Source organism: Onychomys torridus, chromosome 7 (genome assembly GCF_903995425.1).
Source record: "Onychomys torridus chromosome 7, mOncTor1.1, whole genome shotgun sequence".
Taxonomy (NCBI): domain Eukaryota; kingdom Metazoa; phylum Chordata; class Mammalia; order Rodentia; family Cricetidae; genus Onychomys; species Onychomys torridus.
Window position 1 is genome coordinate 92,391,557 of NC_050449.1, and position 21,629 is coordinate 92,413,185.

General features: G+C 47.5%; 1 protein-coding gene across 5 annotated transcripts in view; it reads left to right on the forward strand.

The window, feature by feature from the left end:
- The window catches only part of Dzip1l (DAZ interacting zinc finger protein 1 like), a 38,407-nt gene extending 22,730 nt beyond the window's left edge, over window positions 1-15,677 (forward strand). For 2 of the 5 annotated variants that reach the window (XM_036193749.1, XM_036193750.1), the window contains exons 9-17: window positions 135-275; window positions 4,050-4,080; window positions 4,759-4,812; window positions 5,662-5,795; window positions 6,982-7,174; window positions 9,507-9,723; window positions 10,106-10,296; window positions 12,496-12,635; window positions 14,391-15,677. In XM_036193749.1, the coding sequence (XP_036049642.1) occupies window positions 135-275; window positions 4,050-4,080; window positions 4,759-4,812; window positions 5,662-5,795; window positions 6,982-7,174; window positions 9,507-9,723; window positions 10,106-10,296; window positions 12,496-12,635; window positions 14,391-14,552 (1,263 nt within the window). In that variant the 3' untranslated portion in view covers window positions 14,553-15,677. Of the gene's footprint in view, window positions 1-134; window positions 276-4,049; window positions 4,081-4,758; window positions 4,813-5,661; window positions 5,796-6,981; window positions 7,175-9,506; window positions 9,724-10,105; window positions 10,297-12,495; window positions 12,636-14,390 lie in introns of those variants that run through there. The other 3 variants (XM_036193751.1, XM_036193752.1, XM_036193753.1) reach the window with 3 other exon arrangements.
- The last annotated feature ends 5,952 nt before the right edge of the window (window positions 15,678-21,629 follow it).

Here is a 21,629-nt window from a genome sequence, read left to right on the forward strand (position 1 = left end):
GCATAGTCTAGAAATTCAGTTTGGCCTTAGGTGAGACCCGCCACCAACATTTGGCCTTAGGGACTCGCCCTTCTCACTTGGGGTACTTGGGTTCGTACAGACATCCGACTGCCCAACCTTCCTGTGCCCACCAGATGCGGGAAGAGAATGAGAGGCTCCATGCCACCCTGTCTCAGGATCAGAAGAAGGCAGCTGCCCAGTCTCAGCGCCATATCAACGCCCTCCGTGCCCAGCTTCAAGAACAAGCCAGGCTCATCGCGTCCCAGGAGGAGACGGTAGGTCGGTCCTTTCCCTAGTCACTGCCCGAAGCTACCAGGCCTCTTCTCTGTGAGGATGGCTTTGGATCCTTCTGAGTTCATGCTGTTGGTGTCATTAGGCTCCTGAAGGAGAGTGAAGAGGGGCACAAGGTTATGAGGCTACAGCCACCTCCCTAGCTGTGGCAAATGTCTCACTCTATCACCAGAGACCACATAAGATGCCAGGTTGGCGCTTTGCATGTTACCTCATTGAAACCTCAAATAGCCTTCATGGTAGACCCCATTTTCTTGCCACCTTTATTTAGTGGATGATGAAATAGGCTTGCTTAAGTCTGCATGGGGTTTTCTTTCTTTTTCTTTTCTTTTTTCTTTTTTTTTTTTTTTGAGATAGGGTTTCTCTGTAGCTTTTTGGAGGCTGTCCTGGAACTCGCTTTGTAGACCAGGCTGGCCTCGAACTCACAAGGATCCGCCTGCCTCTGCCTCCCGAGTGCTGGGATTACAGGCATGTGCTACCACCGCCTGGCTTTATTTATTTATTTATTTATTTATTTTTAATTTTTGCACAGGGTTTTCTATAAGTGGCGGATGACATCTGACTCCAGCTGGGCTGCTGGGACACAGCTGTGCTCCTTATAGTAGATTCACAGATGTAGCTTACTAGCCAGCCCGCTTTCCATCAAGGAACAGCTGCAGATGAGGCTTTCTAATAAGCCAGTGAGATAAAAGTCGCTGGGTCTCTGAGCACCTCCTAAAGCTGGGTCCTGTGCCTCTTCACCTGTTCTTGGTAATTCTCCACCACCCCCAGCCTGTACTTGGCTCCCCTTTGGAAGTCCACGTCTGTGGGAAAGCTGCCCCTATCTCCTGTAAGCCCCACCTGGGGCCTCAGGTTCCTGTTCTCCACAGAGCCCTGGAGTTATTGCCACTGTCCAATCCCTTCCTCCTGTCCTCATACCCCTTGTTAGTTGTACTTTTCTGCTTTCTAGCCACATTATGTCAGTTACTGTACCCACCTGTCACGTGACAAAACTTTTCCTGGGAGACACAACACGCACATCTACTCACGCCAGATAGGGAACCCATGACAGACCAAAGTAGAGATACCACCGAAGTCCAGCTTGGTGATCCAGTGAGTTCTGTTGGGGTTACTTATAGGAATATGGGTGACAGCCGGCACAGCCAGGAACCTGGAGCACACCGCATAGCCTCAGGCAGCTCAGCAGGTTGGAGAGTGTCCTTTCTAAGAGACTCTGTTGGTCTAAACCTCTTCCAGGCAGCTCGGCTGGTTTCTGCTTCTTTGGGCCATTGGTCTGGTCTCAGAGTCTTCTTTGTAGCTTTTCTCCTCTCAGAGTCTTTGCAGCTCAGCTTGTCTGAGTGTTTCTTTTGTAGCTCAGCTTCCGGAGAGGAGGACTCTCAGGTTTTATTCTTTACCCTGTCAGGGAGAGGCCTAGTGATTCTGGTCAGTTTCAGGGACTTCCTGAAGTTATTGTTGAGCTGTTTACCTTCCTGCTTAAGGAGCTCACTACACAGGATGGAATGTTTCAATCTCAGAGGAAGCTGTTAAATGACACCACCTTGTCCCTTGCTCCCTACAAACACTGGCCTCTTCTGCTTGTCTTTGGGTTTCTATTGCTATGAAAAGATACCCACCCTGACCATGGCAACTCTTATAAAGGAAACCATTCAATTGGGTTTGGCTTACAGTTTCAGAGGTTCAGTCCATTATCATCAGGCAGGAAGCATGGCTGTGTGCAGGCAGACATGGTGCTGGAGAAGGAACTGAGAGTTCTACATCTTGATCTACAGGCAGCAGAAGGAGACTGTCACACTAGGCCTAGTTTGAGCATATGAGGCCTCAAAGCCCATACCCACAGTGACACACTTCCTCCAACAAGGCCACACCTCCTAATAGTGCCACTCTTTATGGGCCAAACATTGACACACATAGAATGGTCGATGGAGGCCGTTTGAGTGGTCTATTCAAACCTTCCCATTGCTGTAAGTCACCTCTGGCCCACTCTGGAGGTGTGCCTTCAGAACTAGTGTTTGCAAGTATTTCATTGAGGAACCTGTTGGCTCAAGACAATAGAGTAAGTAGCAGCAGTTTATGCTGATCATACAACCCAAAGAGGCAACACTTGCATGATGTGGTTAGCACCAAATTCACGCTATTGAGAACTCAGACTCTGATTTCACTTTTACATTCAGCTGTCATAGTTATAATATAGCATCGAAGCCCCAACCTTCACAGACATATTTGATGGACGAAGTTGATAAAAAGGTCCTTTCCCAAGACATTCCAAAAGAATTATTTATTCCGTGTGTGTGTGTGTGTATGTGTGTATGTGTGTATGCACATGTACACTCTAGCACACATGTGGAGCTCAGAGGCAGTGCCATGAAATCCATTCTTCCTTATACCTTCATGTAGATTCACGAATCTGATGCAGGTCACCAGGTTGAGCAGCAAGTGCCTTTATCTGCTGAGCTGTCTCACCAGCTCCAGGCTTTGGAGACATATTATTGTTTAAAGTTGTGTCAGTGAGCAAATAGAACTTTAAAGAAACTGGAAAAGAGCATAATTTTTAAGAAGGATTCTTCATTAAAAAAAAGATTTTATTTTATGTTAACGATGTTTTGCCTGTGTGTATGTATTGTGTTATGTATGTGCCTGGTGTCCTTGGAGGTCAGAAGAGGCTGAGAGGAGGGGGGTACCCTGTTCCTGGAATTAAAGAAGGTTGTGAGCCAGAGGCTGCTGGGAACTGAGTCTGGGCCCTCTGCAAGAATAGCAAGTGCTCTTAACTGCTCCTTCATCTCTCCAGCTCCACATAATTGGTTTTCTGGTTGCTGGAGTAGACAGGTAAGGAGAAGCAGTTGGGGATCAGTATTGGATGAGAACTACAGCAGCCCATGATGCAGCAGGTGATAGAAACCCAAGCTGAAGCAGAAGAGAGGGTGCACCACATAGGTAAACAGTGTCTCACAGCCCAAGGCGGAGAAGCAGCTGAGTTTGGGAACGAAATGGAACCGGGACTTGAGTGTGGACACTAGTTTTCCTCTTTAGCGTTTCTCTTTTCTAAAAGTGTTTCCTTTATTCAGAAGCCAACGTGCTTCTTACTGGTCCCATGTGACAACACAAACAAATCAGGAAAACCAAAAACAGTTGGCCACTAGCACTCTTGACCCTTTGCTAGTTCAGAACTCTCTATCCAAACATGGACAGGCAGCTGTTACTGTGGTCTGAGGTCATGTGGACCATATTCAGCTGCCCAGTCTGCAACCCATGAAAGAGGAGGGAAAAGGCCCTTGTTGGGAAAGGGGTGCTGGGCAGATTTGCCAGTGCCTGGGTTAGGCCTCCAGGCAGGGGTGCTGTCTGGCCTCTGTTCCCATGAGCCCTCAGCTCAGCTGGCTGCACCCCTGGTTAGAATTCCTTTTCCTGGCTGTTTTACATCAATTTTATCTCCACACCAACTGTACTCCTGCCCCACTCTGCTTCCGTGGGCTCCTGCCCTGAGGGAATAGCCCTCTGAAGATGGCGTGCTGGTCTCCCATCCCTGAGAAAGCTGAGCAGGTTGTCATCCAGGACTACTAGCAACTGGTCTTCCTTGGTGTGGTGTCTTTCCACAATGCACGGTGGGAAGATGAGATGTGCTTGGGGCCGGATAGTGAGTCATTCTAGTTCCATGTCAACAGTGGCTGCTCTTTCTTTCCTGTTCTGGGCATGTCTGATGCTCTGAGAGGAGTCCCTTTAGTGTCCTCTGCTGGCTGTAACCTGCTCTATCTCACCTTTTGCAGATCCAGACATTGTCCCTCAAGAAGACAGAGGGTAAGTCTGCAGTGGGTGGTTAGGATCAGTCTTTGGGGTTGTCCTGGGCTCTTTGCCTTCCATCCCCCAAGTGATTCACAGGTAGAAGGCTGGTGATAGCAGTCCACAGGACATGCACTGTGATGTCAGGCTGTCTAACTGGATAAGGAAAAGGGCTTATGGGAGAGAGGGCATTTGTGCTGAAGGCATTTCATCAGCTGTCAGAGACTCATGCCTAGCTTGGTTTTTCTCTAGTGGAAGGGCAGGAGTGAGGGTCTTGGGCATGGTGTTGATAGAACCGGGCCCTTGAGTAGTCTTTCTAACTCACCATGTCTGTGGAGTGCCATTAATAACAACCGTGTGCCGTGCCGCATACTTATGGTTCATCATCTCATTATGTTGTGATTTAATGTGGGATGGGTATCATCACTTTGTTTTTCCATATAAGAAAACTGAGGCTTAGTGAGGTTCAGAGACTTGTCAGCTCATGCACAGCTATTGGAGGCAGAACTGGGCTGTGAGTCTGATGTTCCTGCCTCCAGTGTCTGTGACCGTTCCTTCCACCCTGCCCCTCTGGGAAAGATGAGTCTCTGGAGGGCTTGCCCTCACAGGCCAGTACTCCCCTGGGGTACTATACCTTTCTTTGAGTTAGATGTGGGCTGCAGGGTTCTGGTGCCACTAATTGTTCTGTCTTCTCAGAAGTCCAAGAGTTGCCAAAGGCTGTGGACACAGAGGAGGACTCTTCTGAGGAAGGTTGGTGGGTCTCTTTCTCCTCTCTTTTTATTTTCCCTTTAACTGTAATCTGGATACATGAAGCTATGGAGGAAGGAACTAAGGACATATGATAGATATTTCTTAAGCTCTGTGTGTGCACCAGGTACCTTGTTGAAAGGCGCTAACATGCAGTCTGTAGGGTCACTGACTCACAAGGCTACAGAGGCAGAGCCAGTGCCTACCTGGCTTCTGACTCAGGTCCTGCCCCTGTGCCTGCCCCACTGCCTCTCACCTGGTGCTGGTCCCTGGAGGAGAGCTCACTGCACTGGCTTTTAAATGATCTCTGCTGCTGTTCTCCATGTGAAAGAGCTGTAGGTAGATAATGAAGGACCCAAAGTAACAAGACTGACAAGGGGCCTAGAGAGGAAACTTGAAGGGATGATCTTGTCTGCTCTTTAATCTGGATCAGAACAGAACTAGATTCAGTAGTCGGAGAGTTCAGTAGTGGGAGAGGGTATCAGGTGGAGGCTGGGCTAAGGCTGGAGCAGGTCTGAAATCCAAGACCAGCATGGAGTCCAGGGAACAAGTTGTTTCCAAAGTTTAATTCCAATTCCAAAAGCAATGGGTTGACTTCAGGACTGACTGAGCCCAGATCTGGGAGGTCTAGGCTGGCAGGGGATGGGGGAGTAGAAGCTGGGTGGCGTGTCTGAGACAATGACAAACAGAAGGAAAAATGGGTCATCTTCTGGCCCAGGGGTGGGCATGTGGGAGTGGCCTGCTTTGGACTGGGGTTACTGGCAGGTACAGCAAGGCTCTCAGGGTCACCGGCAGGTACAGGGATGGCGGGCTCGGGGGAGCACTGACCTTGCTTACTGTCTCTTGCTGCAGAGCTGCAGGAGTCCCATGATGAGCAGTGGAAAGTGTTAGCAGCCCTGAGGCAAAACCCCACTTGGCTGAAGCAGTTCCGGCCCATCCTGGAGGACACCCTGGAAGAGAAGCTGGAAGGCATGGGGATAAAGAGGGTCGGTTCCTGGGCCACTGTTGAGTTATCATTTGATCATGTGTTTAAAGACAGGGTCTTGCTGTGCAGCTCGGGCTACGTACTGCCTCAGCCTCCAGGGTGCTGGACTTAACCTATTGTACCACTACACCAGGCTAAGGGGTACTGTTTATAGGCTGAGGCCTATAATGAAGACAAAAAATGTTCTCGCCCAGAGAGGCGATTGTTCATTCTTTACCTTGCAGACTCATTCATTTCTTCCTGTGCTTGTTGCTGTCTGGGGACAGCTTCTGTCACCTGTCGGCAGAAGAGAGGTCTCTGCTTTCCTCCAAGTCCTCATCTTGACCCTCTCAATGTTCTCTGCTCATTGGCTACTGTTTTCCCTGTGCCTCTACCAAATCTCCAACAGAGGGCATTTAGCTGGCTGAGTCTGGTCTATGGGCCAGTCCTGTTTGCATAAACCTCTCTCTCTAAGTCCACTATCTATGCATGGAACATGTGGCTGTGCCCAGATGTGCACAGATAGAGCCTGAATGCATATATTAGTAAATAAAGGCACATCATGTTATCAAAGTAGCCAAGCATCATAGCATCGAACTTACCATTTGCATTTCAGTGAGTAAGATTAGAAAAACAAGCCAAACAAACTCAGACAGCTAGGTTTTTTATAAAAATTCTCATTGAGATTGGCCTGTCTTCAGCTGCTATCCTATCCCGGTCCTGTGTTCAATTTTGACTTAAAAATGGCTAATTTTGGTAAATCTTCGTCTAGCATCCAGATGCCTCCCAAACCCTTTTCTGGGCTCTGGGTGGGTGGCAGGCAGAAGCCCAAGGAACTTCTAGTAGTATGCACTGGTTTTGAAGTTCAGTTTTCCAAACCCTGTTAATCAGGGAGAACACGGTAGTGCCAGGAGGTGCAAAATGATGTAGGCCATGCTCTCACCTGGTCGTTCAGTAGGATTCTGGGAAAGAGCGCCCCCATCCAAGTCCCTTACGGTGTGATGAAGCCCTTCACCTAATCCTATGTTGTGCCTTGTGATAGAGTTCCCAAACCCTGAATTCACACACTTTCTGCAATGTGGAGCCCACTGTTCCCCAGGCACCCCCTCCAACACGATAGGCTCCAGTCAGAGTACCCCCACATCAGCAGCTTTAGGGAAGGGAGGAGGGAGCCTGTGTATGCAAAGGTGAACTTTTGTCTCCTCTAGGGCACAAAGGGAATTTCAGCTCAGACTCTCCGACATCTGGAGTCCCTGCTGAGAAGCCAAAGGGAGCAGACATCCAGAAGCTTTGGTGAATTTTGGAGTCTGAGGGAAGAACTCAATAAGGAAGTGACGGGCAGAGTGAAGAGGAGATGGGAGAGTACAGCTGTAGTGTCCCGGCCAGCCAGCCAGCCTCCAGGTAAGCGAGTGCAGGCGTGCTTTGAGGCCATGAGAGGAGAATTCCATTCTGGCTGGGGTATTTGCACAGGAGGAGGGAGCTGCCCCTGCCTCCCATGAGGATGCTTTTCTGACCAATAGAGCCTGTGTGACCCTCAAGGGTAAATGAGTTGAGAAAGCCTCTTTGGGAGAAACAGAGGCGGAGGCAGAGTTGGGTCGAGACATTTGTGATTTGGGTGGAAGATTAAAGGATGCCTTCGTGTCCTTTCCTAAGCCGTGGATGCACATGGCCAGAAGGATGCCAACCCCGTCTCATGTCCAGCAGATCAGGGCTGAGCTCTTTATGCAAATAAAGTTTGCCAAATGCAGCCTGCATATCTCTGGGGGACACTAGAGATGATTTTAGTTGGTACATGGACCATTTATTTTATACTTATTTTTTTCTTTTCCTTCACATGAATTGGGGGGAAAAATCCTAGCATACAATCATGTGATGTAGTAGAATTATTTCTTGTATAAGTATAAAGCAGATATTTTATGTGAAAAGTGCAATTGTTTAATATAAAGTGTTAAAGAGATAACAGGACAGGTAGTATAAGAATATGGTAAAAATTATGTGATTATCTGAGAGACCCCATCCTAAGTCAACTTTCTGACCTTAAAGTTTCTAAAGATAGGACACTTCTTGGTCTTGCTGTCTCTGACAGACAGGTGGTTTTCCTGCTTGGGTCTGAACTTGTGTTCCTTTGCTCATTTGCCCAAATATCTCTAACTTAGTGCAGTATCTGCTTCGCCTGACTTTGTCCCAGGAACTGCCCTGTCACAGGAGAAAGCAGGGGGGACTGGGAGATGTGAGCCAGCCAGCCAGACACAGGAGTGCTGGGTACTCAGGATGGGGAGGAGGGGGATTTGGAGAGGAAGAACGGAAATGTCCTCAGACTTCTGGCTTTCAGGGGAAAGGAAGGGAGTCTTGCTTCTTGTGGGTACCACTTTCCCCCATTGCTGTCACCAGAAAGCCAGGAGGGAGCCTCCCCTTTCCCCATTGCCCCTTCCCTAGCTTTGGGGTTCAAGTCATTTACTGAGATGAGAGATCCGTTTTCATGACACTTGGTAGACCTTTCCTTCCTGCTCTGAGTCCCCTTATCTCCACATTCCCCACAAGCCCTTTGCCAGTGCTCGCCTGGCTGCTGAGAGTCCAAACAGTTCTCAACCTGTGGGTCACAACCCCTTGGGGGGCGGTTTGAACTACCTTTTCACAGGGTTTGCAGATCAGATATCCTGCATATTGGGTATTTATATTATAATTCATAACAGTAGCAAAATTATAGTTATGAAGTACCAGGGAGATAACTTTATGGTTGGAGCTCACCACAACATGAGGAACTGTATGAGGAAGGTTGAGAACCACTGACTTAGACCATGCCTCTTGCTCTGGAGCTTGCCGGGGGCATGCAATGGCAGATGGACCGGCCAGGTGTGCGTCTGTCACTTTGTTCCATGGAGTTGAGGGTAAGTTCCTCCGTAGCTCCGTAGCTCCACGTCTCTGTAAAGCAGGAAAATGATGCTGTTTGATGGTGGGCTGGGGACTGGGGGGGGGGGGGGGGGGTGCTGGTGGGCAACAGATGTATACGAAAGCCTTGATGAGTGTCTAGTACACAGCAGCTGTGAGCTATTGTTTCCTCTCTGCAGTCTTGTTTTGGCTTTTCCCCTTCTTCATCTTACCCCTCCCCACTTATGAATAATAAATTGTCTAAAAGCAATGTATCACATTTTTGACATTGAACTACTGCAGTAAGAAACCCTTCTCAGTGAACCCAGGCATAGGTGTTAAGTTTCATGGAAAGCACTTGCTCTAGCTTCCTGTGATGTACTTTCTCTCCAATTCACGTTCCATGAATAAACTCACTGGGTCCCTTGTTTCCTACCTTGTTTCCTAATGTGAATGGACCTAACTGCCTGTCTTGGGCACAGCAGCCTTGCCTGTGAATTGAAAGGTCCCGGCAGCTCTTGGTAGTCATGTAATCTTGCAGCGACCTCTGGTGGCAGCAGAGTTTTCCTGCAGGGCTTCTCCCATTCAAGGTTCTGAGTAGTTAAAAGTTGTGACCAAAGTCAGCCTGGGTCTGCAGAACGACTTCTCTGGTCTTCTGTAATGATGGCGTGACCTGGAGACTGAATACTTTCTCAGTCTCTAATGAAGCTGGAGCTTTGCCTTAGCAGAGGGACTCGACTCAGGATATAGGGCGACTGTCAACTGTGTTTGGCATGATCATGTCTGGTGTTAGACTTTCCTCTATTTCAGGACTACAGGCCCAGCATTGGCATGTCCTGCAAGTCATTCCTTTCTGTGTTTCTAGTCAAAAGCCAGCGGATCACGCTGGCCACACGGGAGGCCCGGCCAAAGACTAGGACCCTGAATGTGGCACTGCCATCCAAGCCAGCAGAGCCTTCTACGCCAACTCTTCAGAGCCACAGCAGCCATGGCCCTGGCCTCACCCAGGTGTCCACCCCCATTCCACGCCCCCGAGTGCATGGACCCTCCAGTACCCCTGTTTCCCCTGGGCCCGGGCTGAGGTGAGCTCTAGACTTTGTCCTATTGTAGGGTCTAGGTGATGGCCTCTGGCCTCAGGAAACCTGTCCTAGACCCTCACAGAGCTTTGCCTACAAGGGAGGGATGGGGACAGATGAGAATATAGAAGGTACCTCAGGTAGTGTTCACCTGGAGCCTCTGAGAAGAGACTGGGGATCCCTCACTCACAGTCCAGGCAGACCTCCCCTCCCCTTCCCATCTCTTCCTCCCAACCCTGGCTACGGTGGGAGGGTGGGGTCTCAGGTACTCAGGCTTTAACCTTTGCCTGAGAGAGGGAGCAGGGTTGGCTTGGGGCAAACCAAAAAACCAAAGTCTGGCTTTTGAATTTTTCTTTCTGGCCCCTGTTCCCTTCATTTTGTCTTGCAGCAGCACCCCCCCTTTTAGTTCTGAAGAGGAGCCAGAAGAAGACGTTGTGCAGCAAGTGTCTCTTCAGCCTGCCAAAGTTCTTTCCAGATCTGCACCCCAGCCAGAGGACGACTGGGGCTGGTCTGATTCTGAGACCTCGGAGGAGAGTGTCCAGCCCTCCGGCAAGGGCTCCGGTGGGCTGGCTTCCTCAGGTGAGTCCTTCTCTGGCCCCAGTTTCTCTGTGCCCTGGACAACCCTTCAGCTTCTTCCAGGGAGTGCTGATTCGGCATATCTTCTTTGTCTCAGAAATGCCAGGCGGAAGCTAGACCTGGGTGAGGGTTATTTTGCCCCTTGCTTTTGTCACTGAGTTGTCTAAATGTTGGGAGTTTGGGGAGCTCCCCCACTCCTTTTGTTTAGTAGAGAAGACCATCTAAGGAACAGGTCCCTTAGGGGGCTATATGGGAGAAACAGAAGGTAGCTGGAAGCCCTGAGTATGTCTTCATCAACAGCCTTTGGACAGCAGCAGCATTTTATCTGTGTAGAAAGGTTCTTTGGCATTTTCTTCAGTGACAGGCAGGGATGCAACTTGTTGATGAAAAGAGACCTAAGCTAAGGCTTCTGGTAATAGGAGTGAATTATTCTTTAAACTTACCATGCTCTATCTAGTAGGTCATTATAATGATGAGTTGAACATTTCTCTTCTCAAAATAGTGGCGTCTGCTCTTAGCCATCAAGTCCCCTTATAAAACTGCCAACAGAAGCCAGGCCTCTGTCTCAGGTTGTGTTTCTTAGCTCAGGCTGAGCTGGGGAATATGGGGCTTACAGTTTTGACTTTGCAAAGCCAGAAGGAGAAGCTGTGGGGTTTGCAGTCTGTTAACACTTGTCTTAATGGACTCTGTAATGCTTCTTCATGTCTGCAGCATAATCCAAGCCTGTCAACCCATCAGAAGCCACCAGGCCTAGCTTTCTGGAGGCTTGATCCCTTAGCTGGGATGATAAGATGGAAAGATGTTAGAACTGGGAGTCACTAGTCTTTCATACAATTCTTGCTCTGTCACTCCCTACCTGTCCTTGTGCAAAGGTTCTGGTTTCTTTGTTGTAAAAATGACATATTTTAACAAGATGATTCATAAGAGGTCAAAAAACAAAGTGCTTGGCACATAGTAGGAATTTAATAAACATTTCTGTCTTTTAAAGATTCATTTTATTTTTAACTATGTGTAAGTCTGTATATGGGTATGTGCAAGCAAGTGCAGATCCTGTGGAAGCCAGAAGAGGGCGTTAGATCCTTTGAAGCCTGGAGTTACAGGTGGCTGTGAGCTCACTGATAGTAATCAAACTCAGGTCCTCTGCAAATGAGGTAGACACTCTTAACTGCCGAGCCATCTTTCCAGCCCCTATAAACACAATGATCAATCATCCAAGGGCTGCTGCAGCTCTAAAAGTCTGCCAAGAGCCTTAGCATTGGAGTCCAGAGAGCTGGGTGATGTTCATGCTGTGCTTCTCCATTGTGTTGGTTTACAGTGAGTCGGAAGCCCATTGATGATCTGAGTTACTGATTAACTCCTGCTTCCTGAATGGAATTCATAGGAAATTGTACCTGTGATAACTAATATTTGATCTCTGTGTTTGTCTTTGGGTGGAGGTGTTGAAGGAAGACAGAGGAATCACTTTACTGTGACTAAAATACCCAAGAACTAACCCAAGCTTAAAGGAATTATTTATTTTGGTGCATGGTTTCCGAGATAGCAGTCCATCCTTGTAGGAGGTCTATGGAGCAGATCACACCCTGGCTAACGGGAATCTAGAGAAAGGGATACAGAAAAAGGGCAGTCACCTACTTCTTCCAAGTAGGTCCCGCCTTCTACCTTTCCACACACCTCCAGTCACCCCAGTATGAATCTATCAAGGGATCAGTCCACCGATAAGATCAGAGCCCTCATGAGCTAATTGTGTTTGATAATGTCTCACAGACACACCTGAGGTGTGCTCTACTAATTCCCTCCACCATTTCCAATCCAGTCAAGTTGACAAGATTAACCATCACACGTCGCCTCACTGTACATCAATTTTAGTAGTTCATGAATTAAACAGAAGGCTCACTCAGATTCATTAGCGGGACAGTTCCACTCAGCAGCTGGTCATAAGTCAAGTCAGCAGTTACATTATCAAGACATTATATATATAAATTATCAAGGCATTCTAAGCTGCTTATAACCATGCTAGCATTAGCCTGGACCTTCTTTGTCTCCTTTTCCTCTTTGGGGGAGAAGAGGTGCTAATCCTGTCTTCTTCCTCTTGAGTCTCTCTCCACTCCATCTGTCTACACTGGGGTCTAGATAAAGTCCAGAGGGATGAAGCATTCATTTTCCAGACCTGCCCCACTGACATGGCTATTTGCCCCCTTCCAGGAACACTGGTGCAGTCGATGGTCAAAAACCTTGAGAAACACCTTGAAACTCCAGCAAAGAAGCCTTCTGGAGGGGTCAGTGTGTTCTTAAGGCCCAACACTGCCCTACAGAGGTCTTCCACACCAGCAAGGAAGTCTCAGGTAGGATGCTTGAAGATGGCCCTACATTCCATAGAGAGCCAGCTCCAAATTTGAGGGCTCTGGGGTGAAGGTTGGGACAAGACTGAGCAAGTATGAGCTTTAACATGTCCCGAGATGGACATTGCATGTGACATTGTCTCGTTTGTCCCTATCTATGTGGAAAGATGAGCATTTTGGATTTTTTTTCTGTGCCCATGTTAATGTTAAGAAGCCCTTTGGTTCATTAGATAAGTACTTTCTGAGGAGATGTATTTTCTCGTCTCCTGCTGCTGTGAGCCTCCTGTCATGGCTGCTTTCTTCCCGTGCGGTCTCTTCCATATTTGGCCCCTCCCCAGCCCTGACTTCACAGAAGACCCCAACAGAAGGCTGGATAGAAAACACTATCCACCCTCAGAGTGGTGCCACACAGCACATCAGATAGGGAAACGCAGACACCTTTTCTCCAACTGTTCAAGGAGGTGGATGCCTCACCACTGCACATCTTGGTGGCCTGGCCTCCCTCAGGCTGTAGCTGCCATGGAATTTGCAGACGTAGCCCTCACATGAGTGCCAGACTCTTCGCCACCTTCTCTCTCCACCGGGGAACAGCTGCCACTTTCTGTTATTTTCTAGGGCAGGAGGATAAATTATACTTTTCAATTCGCTCCTTTCAACCAAAGAGGTCCGTTTGGAGATGATGAGGATGTTGCCCTGAGCAACAGTAGTGGCAGTGAGCAGTTGTCTTTTTAATGCTGCTGATGGAACCTGGGGCCCCCCACTTGCTAAGCAGACACTTTCACTGGGCAGTCCCGTTCGTTTCTCACTTGTGTTTTTTAATAGCACCCCTACATCCCTTTTCTTATCACACAGTATGCTTGGCTTATCTTGGCATTTATGTAAAGTTCTCCAAGCTCTCCTGTTCTCCATTGACAAAGAGCACCAATAGTCTAAAATAGACAGAGATGCTGTCTAGGCCCTGGACGGTGTCTTCTTACATGCCAGGATAAAATACATGGAATGGCCTATGTCAAACCCCAGGCAGCCAGCAGAGGCCCTGAAAACCCTGGGTGGGAACTCCTGGCCTAGGCTATTACTGTGGTCTGGATGTAGCTTGACCTTCCAACACACTGTAGTTTTATCATTGGCTGCAGCTCAGGCCCATTCCAGGATGTCTTGTTGCTCCCCATCTCCTTTCAAGTTCAGTGTTTACCAGGCAGCTCTGAGCACCAGTCTTCGAGGAAGAGTCCTTTTGACTAAGGTGCATTCATCTCAAAAGCTTCAAAAGTTAAAGGCCCCGGGCTTCCAGTTTTGTCAATGAGAGGAGTTAAAAATCTGCATCTAATATTACCCCCATCTACCTTTTTATTACATACTGTGTTGGTTTTGTCATGGAGCGCATATAAACATCTCTAAGCTCTCCTTCTCTGTTGTGAGTGGGCACTGGTAGTCTAATGCAGATAGATGATGCTGTGAACATGCGGACTGCCCAGGTTTCAATGTAAACATGAGCAACCAGATCTACGCGTAAATCTCTCCAAGGTGCTTGCCTTGGCCTCAGTAGGACACCAGACCTGTTTCAACCACTGTGGCTCTGAGTCTCTGGAGCAGGTTTTCAGAGGCAGGGGGCTTGGAGGGCAGGACCAGGAGTCACCTCTCCCCGTGGCTTTACTTGGACGCATCACTTTCTCCCGTTTCTATCTTGGATGCTGCTGAACTCTCTGTCATCCCCCCTGCATTTATCAAAATCAATTTTCTTCTCCTCTTTTACCTCTGCAGCTTTCTGAGGATGAGAGTGACTTGGAGATCTCATCCTTGGAAGATCTCTCCCAGGACCTGGACCAGAGAGGAACGCCAAAGCCTTTGTCTCGCTCAAAGCTCCCAGAAAAGTTTGATGCTAGCCCTTGGAGTTCTGGCCGACCTAGGGTTCCTGGCTGGTGATTCTGCTGTGGTTGCCAGAGGGCTTAGCCTCTTTGACTGGCTGGGCTCATCCCAACAGAAGAGGCTGTTAGGCTTCTTGCTCCCACCAGCAGCCAAGAAATCTTTCCCTTGAGGAGAGGCAGAGCAGGAGACAGACGTCTATGCATTCTCCCTATAAGGACTGCTACCTCAGAGGGCCAGGGTCCTGCTGCTACCCCAAGAGGCTGCAGTGTCTTGTGTAAATGTGAGAAGGATTATAACAGGAGTGTTTCTTCTATGATTCCTTTTGTAATCTGCAGGTCACCATGGAGATGGGGCCCGAGTCATCACTCTGGGCTAGACTCTCTCGCCTTTCACCACTGAGTTGGGGTGCAGACAGAGGTAGATGGTGTAAAGTGTCTGCTGCCAGGGCCAAGCATATTAATCTAGTGCTAGATATTAGCGAGTTAGGGGGGCACGGGAGAGGCTGCCTGTCCTCATTTCATTCCTGTTGCTGTGATAAAACACTGACCAAAAGCAGCTTAGAGGAGGAAAGGCTTTGTTGGGTTTACAGTTCCAGGTCACAGCCTGTCGCGAGGGAGACGAGGCTGGAACTGGAGGGTAGGCCTGTTTGCTGTTCCATATAGCATTACCTCTCACCAAGGAATTCGCTTCACAGCCAAAGCAGCAGAGCAGAAGCCACGGAGGGCACTGCTTGCCAACTGGCTCACAGCTGTATATGCGCAGCTAGCTTTTTTATACAGTTCAGGACCACCTGCCTAGGGATGGTGCTGCCCACAGTGGGCTGGCTTCTCCTATGTCTGTGAACAATCAGGACAGTTTCTCACAGACATCGTCCTAAAAGCATTTCCTCTACTGAGGGTCTCCTCTTGGACAATTCTCAGTTGTGAAAAATTGATATTTAGAGCTAACCAGGACATCATTCAACCCAGACCAGGATAACCTTGGAGAAGTTCCCAGAGTTGTTACACCTGGTGGAGCTTGTTTGTGGCCAAGAAGAAAGAGCAGTTTGGATGAAGCCTCTTGTCCCCATAGAACCACGAATTTAATTTTTGAGACCATTTCTGACATTGAGTTTTTATATGTAGTTTTTTATATGACTGAATTTTTTTTTTAGAGCAGGGAGTTGAGTCTTTTGGAGACGGGGTTTCTCTGTGTAGCGCTGGCTGTCCTGGAACTCTCTATAGAGCAGGCTGGCCTTGACCTCAGCGATCTGTTTGCTTCTGCCTTCCGAGTGCTGAGATCAAAGGTGTGTATGGTGGCACATGGCTTAGACTGTATTTCTTTTAGTGTGAAAATATTTATTTATTATAGTGAACATTTAAATACAGGATGGTGTTTGTACCGCTCTGTCGTTCTTTATTATTTTTTCAAGCTTTGTGGGTAGAGGGTGGTGAAGAGCCAGTGAAGCAGCTTCCATCTCAGCAGTGGCGGGTTAGTGCTGGGGGCATTATTTTAAGGTCTGTTACCTTTGTTCACATTGCATCTGTTTAACTCTGTAAACCTGTGTTACTGTGCCTGTCTGAAACACCTGACTGGTCGGATAAAGAACTGAATGGCCAATAGCAAGGCAGGAGAGAGAGGGAGGGGGAGAGAGAGAGAGAGAGAGAGAGAGAGAGAGAGAGAGAGAGAGAGAGAGAGAGAGGAAGGCAGAGAATATAAGTAGAAGGAGAAATCTGGGAAGAGAGAATTAAAAAGGAGGAGCCAGAAGAAGAGGAGGAGGAGGACTCCAGGGGCCAGTCACCCAACTCACAACCAACAAACCACAGAGTAAGGGTAAGATCCACAGAAGTAAGAGAACAGGAAAAGCCAGAGGGAAAAGGTAGACGGGAGAATTTAAGGTTAAGGAAAGCTGGCTAGAAACAAAGCCAAGGTAAGGCCAGGTATTCATAATTAAGAATAAGCCTCTGTATGTGATTTGGGTGGCGGGCCCCCCAAAAGAATGAAAAACATATAACAACAGTTTAGGGCCTTTGGGATGCAGTGATCAAGCAGTAATAAGCCAGCCAGTTTTACTGAGGTACTTTCCCTGGGCAAAGTAAAGGTGGCAGCAATGGGATCTGGCAGGGACACAAAGTGGAAGAAAGGAAGAGGCATATCTTAGTCAGTCGTCTATTGCTGTGAGGAGACACCGTGACCACAGCAACTCTACAAAGGAAAGCATTGAATTGGGGCTGGCTTACAGTTTCAGAGGTTTAGTTCACTGTCATCATGGCGGGGAGCATGGGCGTGTGGGCAGAAGTGGTGCTGGTAGCAGGGAGAGAGAGAGAGAGACGTCATGGCTCAGGCTTCTGAAACTTCAAAGCCCACCTACAGTGATACACCGTCTCCAACAAGGCCACATCTGCCCCAACAAGGCCACACTTCCTACTCCTTTCAAATATATCACTCCCAGGTGACCAAGCATTCAAATCTATGGGCCTGTGGGGACCATTCTTATTCAGATTGCCACAGGGCAGAAGCTAGGAGAGCCACACAGTTCTCCTGTGTGAGGAGGTCTCTCACAGGGGAGCTTCAGAGCTAGGACTGCCAACTGTGGAGTCCCCACGTGGCTGAGCTTGCCATGCTTTGTCATTGGCTGGGGGAGCCTGGGGTCACGTGACACCTCAGCTGAGTGCAGTTGAATTCTGTCAGTTTCATCCCTTGTAGCTGAACAGCAATTTTATCATCCTAAAAGAAAAGCAGTCATATGAACACCTTTGTGTTTGCCACAAAAAGGTGTTTCTAACTCTGAATTGATGAAAATTTCAAACGTACAAATGGAAGGAATGGTATGGGATAGCCAAAAGGTGTGCAGATGTTTTTCTTATGGGAGGAACAGGAAGAACAATGGGAAGAAAGCGCTGCAGAGAGCAGAGAGATGTGGTAGTTGGGGAGGGGAGGGCTAGGACCATATCGGTGTAAAGGGACCAGTTTGGTGTGGTTAGAGCAAAGGACTTTTCATGGGTGCTGGATGCAGTTGGGCAGGTAGGTAATTGTCAGGGACTCCTCAAGCCTCATGGCTTTCAGGGAGATGACCCATGTGATGTGAAGAATGAAACTCGGCCAGCACCAATTTTACAGGTGCTGGGTCAAAGCATCCAGAATCTGACCTCTCAGTTTATTTTTTGTACACATTTAAGTGCAGTAAAACTTTGCAAAAAGTTCTACATGACAGTTATCACAACAAAGCTTTAGGCATAGCTACATAGAAACTCCCTAGCAAGGTAGCAAAGCACCTGTGACTGTTGCAATAAGAATGCGTTCTATTGGCTGATACACAGAGCTGAGGGCTGTGGCCTAGAGAGGAAGGATTTGTAATAAGCACTAAGGGTGGGTTCTGTTGATGGAGAAAGCAAGGTACATGGTGCTGTCTTAGGGTTTCTATTGCTGTGAAAAGGCACCACAACCACAGCAACCCTTATAAAGGAAAACATTTAATTAAGGTGGCTAACTTACAGTTTCAGAGGTCCAGTCCATTATCTTGGGGAGTGTGGTGACATGCAGGCAGACATGGTGCTGGAGGAGTAGCTGAGAGTACTGTATCTTGCAGGCAACAGGAAGCAGACTGAGACACTTGCTGGTATTGTGAGCATAGGAAAACTCAAAGCCTATCCTAATAGTGACACACTTCTTCCAACAAGGCCATGCCCACTCCAACAAAGCCACACCTCCTATTCTCCCTATGAGAATATGGAGGCCGATTATATTCAGACTACCACAGGGGCTTCTTATAAGGATGAATTCTAGTCACTGAGAGACAAAGTCCAGGATTAGGGCCTAAACAATTCTCAGAATTTGGGGGAAATTCAGGTGAAGGCTGGCTCCATAGGATAGCAAAGGATCATCAGATTGTTTGCCCACTTTCACTCCACCTGGAAAGGTGACTAGGCCTCATTCATTTCCTTCCATTGAAGAAAGTAGGACCAGATGTTTGACAAGCAGGTTCCTCCAATGTTTTCTTTTAGCTGAGCCTCCTACAGGTAATTCCCTTTGAGTATTTCATACCATTGACAGTTGACATGTATGATGGCTACCCCAGTAGCTATGTGATAAAGAAGAAGGATCAGCATGTCTGGAAGGGTGGGAGTTCTCTTAGATCCTGCCAACATTTTACTCAGTTTGAGTAAAGTAAATGCATCTGGAATATTGCCGTCTCTGCAAAGTGCATGCTCTTGGTCAGTGATTTCAAGTGATGGAGAAAGAAACCCAAGACAGAAAGGAGAAAAGAGGGAGAGGAGGAAGGAAAAGGAGATGGGGAAGAGAAGGCAGGAAGGAGGGGGATGGGAAGGAAGGGAAAAGGGTTGATCTACTCAGCTCTGGGAAATACACCCATCTTCCCCACTCCATGCAACCTCACCCCGTGTAGCACATACTGGCCTCAAACTTCCTATGCAGCAAGACAATGACTTTGAACTTCTGACCCTCTGGCCTCCACCTCTAAATGCTGGGATCACAGGCTTGGTTTATAGAGTGCTAGGGATTGAACCCAGGGATTCAGGCATGCTAGGCAAACCCTCTACCAACTGATGCCAACTGCTTGTGGTATCACATCCTTGTTTCTCCATCATACTCTGACCTCACAGAACTCTGAGCAGCATACTTCTAGTGCCAGCCTCCCTCCACATGGCTCTGGGATCTGCTCTTTTGCTTCTGGCTTGGGTCTGCTCCTGTGGATTGTTGGATAGTCTGCTTGGGGGGAGGGGGAAGGGGGTAAATAGAAGAGCCAGAGAGCCGATGCTGGTGGGTCAAAGCCTGTTAGATGTAGAGAGGGATCTAAGAGGGAATCTATTAGGGGAGTTGGCTCCTACCTGGTGGAGGCTGAGAAATCCCATGACAGGACACCTGAAAGCTGCAGACTCCTGGAAGACAATGGTGTGGTTCTGTGTGAGAGCTCAGGCGTGAGAATCAGGAGAACAGAGTCCAGTTGCCAGTCAAAGGCCAAGGGCCTTAGGATCTGGGAGGTACATTTGTTAGAGAGAATGATGAGTGAATCTGGAGGTTTGACTTTCTTTCCTTCTTCCCTCCCTCCCTCCCTCCCTCCCCCCCCCCCCCTCTCTTGACAATGTTTCTCTTTATAGCCCTGGATGTTCCAGAGCTCGCTCTGTAGACCAGGCTGTTCTCGAACTCACAGAGATCCACCTGCCTCTGCCTCCCAAGTGCTAGGATTAAAGATGTGCACCACCACTGCCCGGCTGAATTTTGATTTTTAAGAATAGGAAAAGAAGACAAAGCCACAGCAAGGGGAAATTGGTGGGCTAACGTAACGTTGAATGCCAGCACCTGCCTCAAATTCCCTGAGCATTGAGCAACTGTCCAGTTGCTGCATGCATTTGAGGGCCTAGGGCAGCACTTGAGTTTTGCCACCAGTAGGTGGTGCAACTGGACTGCAGCTACTTGAGCAGCCTGGTCCTGCAAATCTCACCCCCATCTTTGTCTTACAGTTGGCCACATGTTCCCTAGAAACTTGAACCAATTTAGAGCTTCAGTGTTCCTAAGAGTTCCCTTGGCTTCCTCTTGCAGTATTTTAGCATTGTGATCCATGGAAAATGCAAAGTTATAGATTCTTTTTTTATTTTTTATATTCTCCATATATTCACTTTTTTTTTTTTTTGCTGTTTTCATCTTTCTTATGGAAAATGTCAAGCATCTATAAAAATAATAGAGCAATGAGGTAATGAACTTGATATCCCTATTACTCAGCTTTAACAACATGGAGACTCCGTCTTCCTGTGTTCCTCTCCTCACCTTCCCAAGTAATCATCTGAGCACAGCTACAAATATTTCTCTATTTTTGAAAGCCACCCCTTTTCCCCAAATAACCAATATACCACCACCACAGTCCAGCAAAAGTTAGTATGGTTTCTTTAAATACCATAGAACATTTAGTATCCCCAGTTTCTCATTTTTTATGCAAGTTTTAATCTACAGATAACTTTTTTATGTCTCTTTCCTGGGACTAGCATGACACTAGTTTTTCCCCCCCTTCCTCTAGTTTTTATTGTCATGGAAACATACAATACAACATAAAAATGACCACTCTAACAATTTTAAATGAACAGTTGTATCCATTATTTTTCAATACTGAGGTGATCAAATATTTCAATACTGAGAAACCATTTATGGGAGGAAAGAATTTTGGCTCCCAGTTTCAGAGGATTGCAATCCATCATATGAGGTGGCAGAGTCTGTGGCTGGAGTATGTGGTAGATTTTTCACAGGGTGACTGGACAGGAAATAGCTCAAAAACAGGGGTAGGCAAAACCTTGGAAAGCTGGCTCTTATTGACCAACTACTGCCAGCCAGGCTCTACCTCCTAAAAGCTTCACAGCTTGGAAAACTGGGGACCAAGCACTCAAAACATGAGCCAGTAGGGGGCTTCACAGATTGGAGAGCTAGGCATGGTTCGTAGACACTAAATTCATGCACACTGTTCTCTCATCACCATCTTTATCATCATTCACACCAAAGAAGGTTTGCATCATCCTAAACTGAAAATGTGTGCTCCTGAATGATAATAACACCACCCCTTTCCTTACATTCTTCAACACTTGGCAACCACTTAGTTTCCTTTTCCATGGATTTGACTGATCTAGGGAGCATCATATAAATGGAATCATATGGTAACTAGCCTTCTGTGGCTAGCATTTTTCACTTAGCATAGTGTCTTCAAGGTCTGTCCACAGACCCTCTTTTTAGGCTGATTAATACTCCACTTTATGGGAGCTGAGGAGATGGCTCAGTGTTAAGAGCATTGGCTGGCCTTCCAGAGGATCCTGGTTCAATTACCAGGTGATGCAGCACCCTCTTCTCGTCTCTGCAGGTACCAGGCACACAACTGGCACACAAACATACATACAGGCAAAACACTCATACACATAAAATTTACAAAAGGAGATTAAAGAAAAAGTTCCATTTTTGTGGATGTACCCCACTTCATTCATTCACTGGTCACACAACACAAAGAACTGAAAAATGTTTGTTGTGATGGAAATGCTAATCACACATTTTATTATTACTTATCGTATACATATATTGGAGTATGCTATAGTTCATAAGTATGCAAAATAATTATTAAATTTAGTGAAAGATAGAAAAACAAACTACAAAACTAAACAT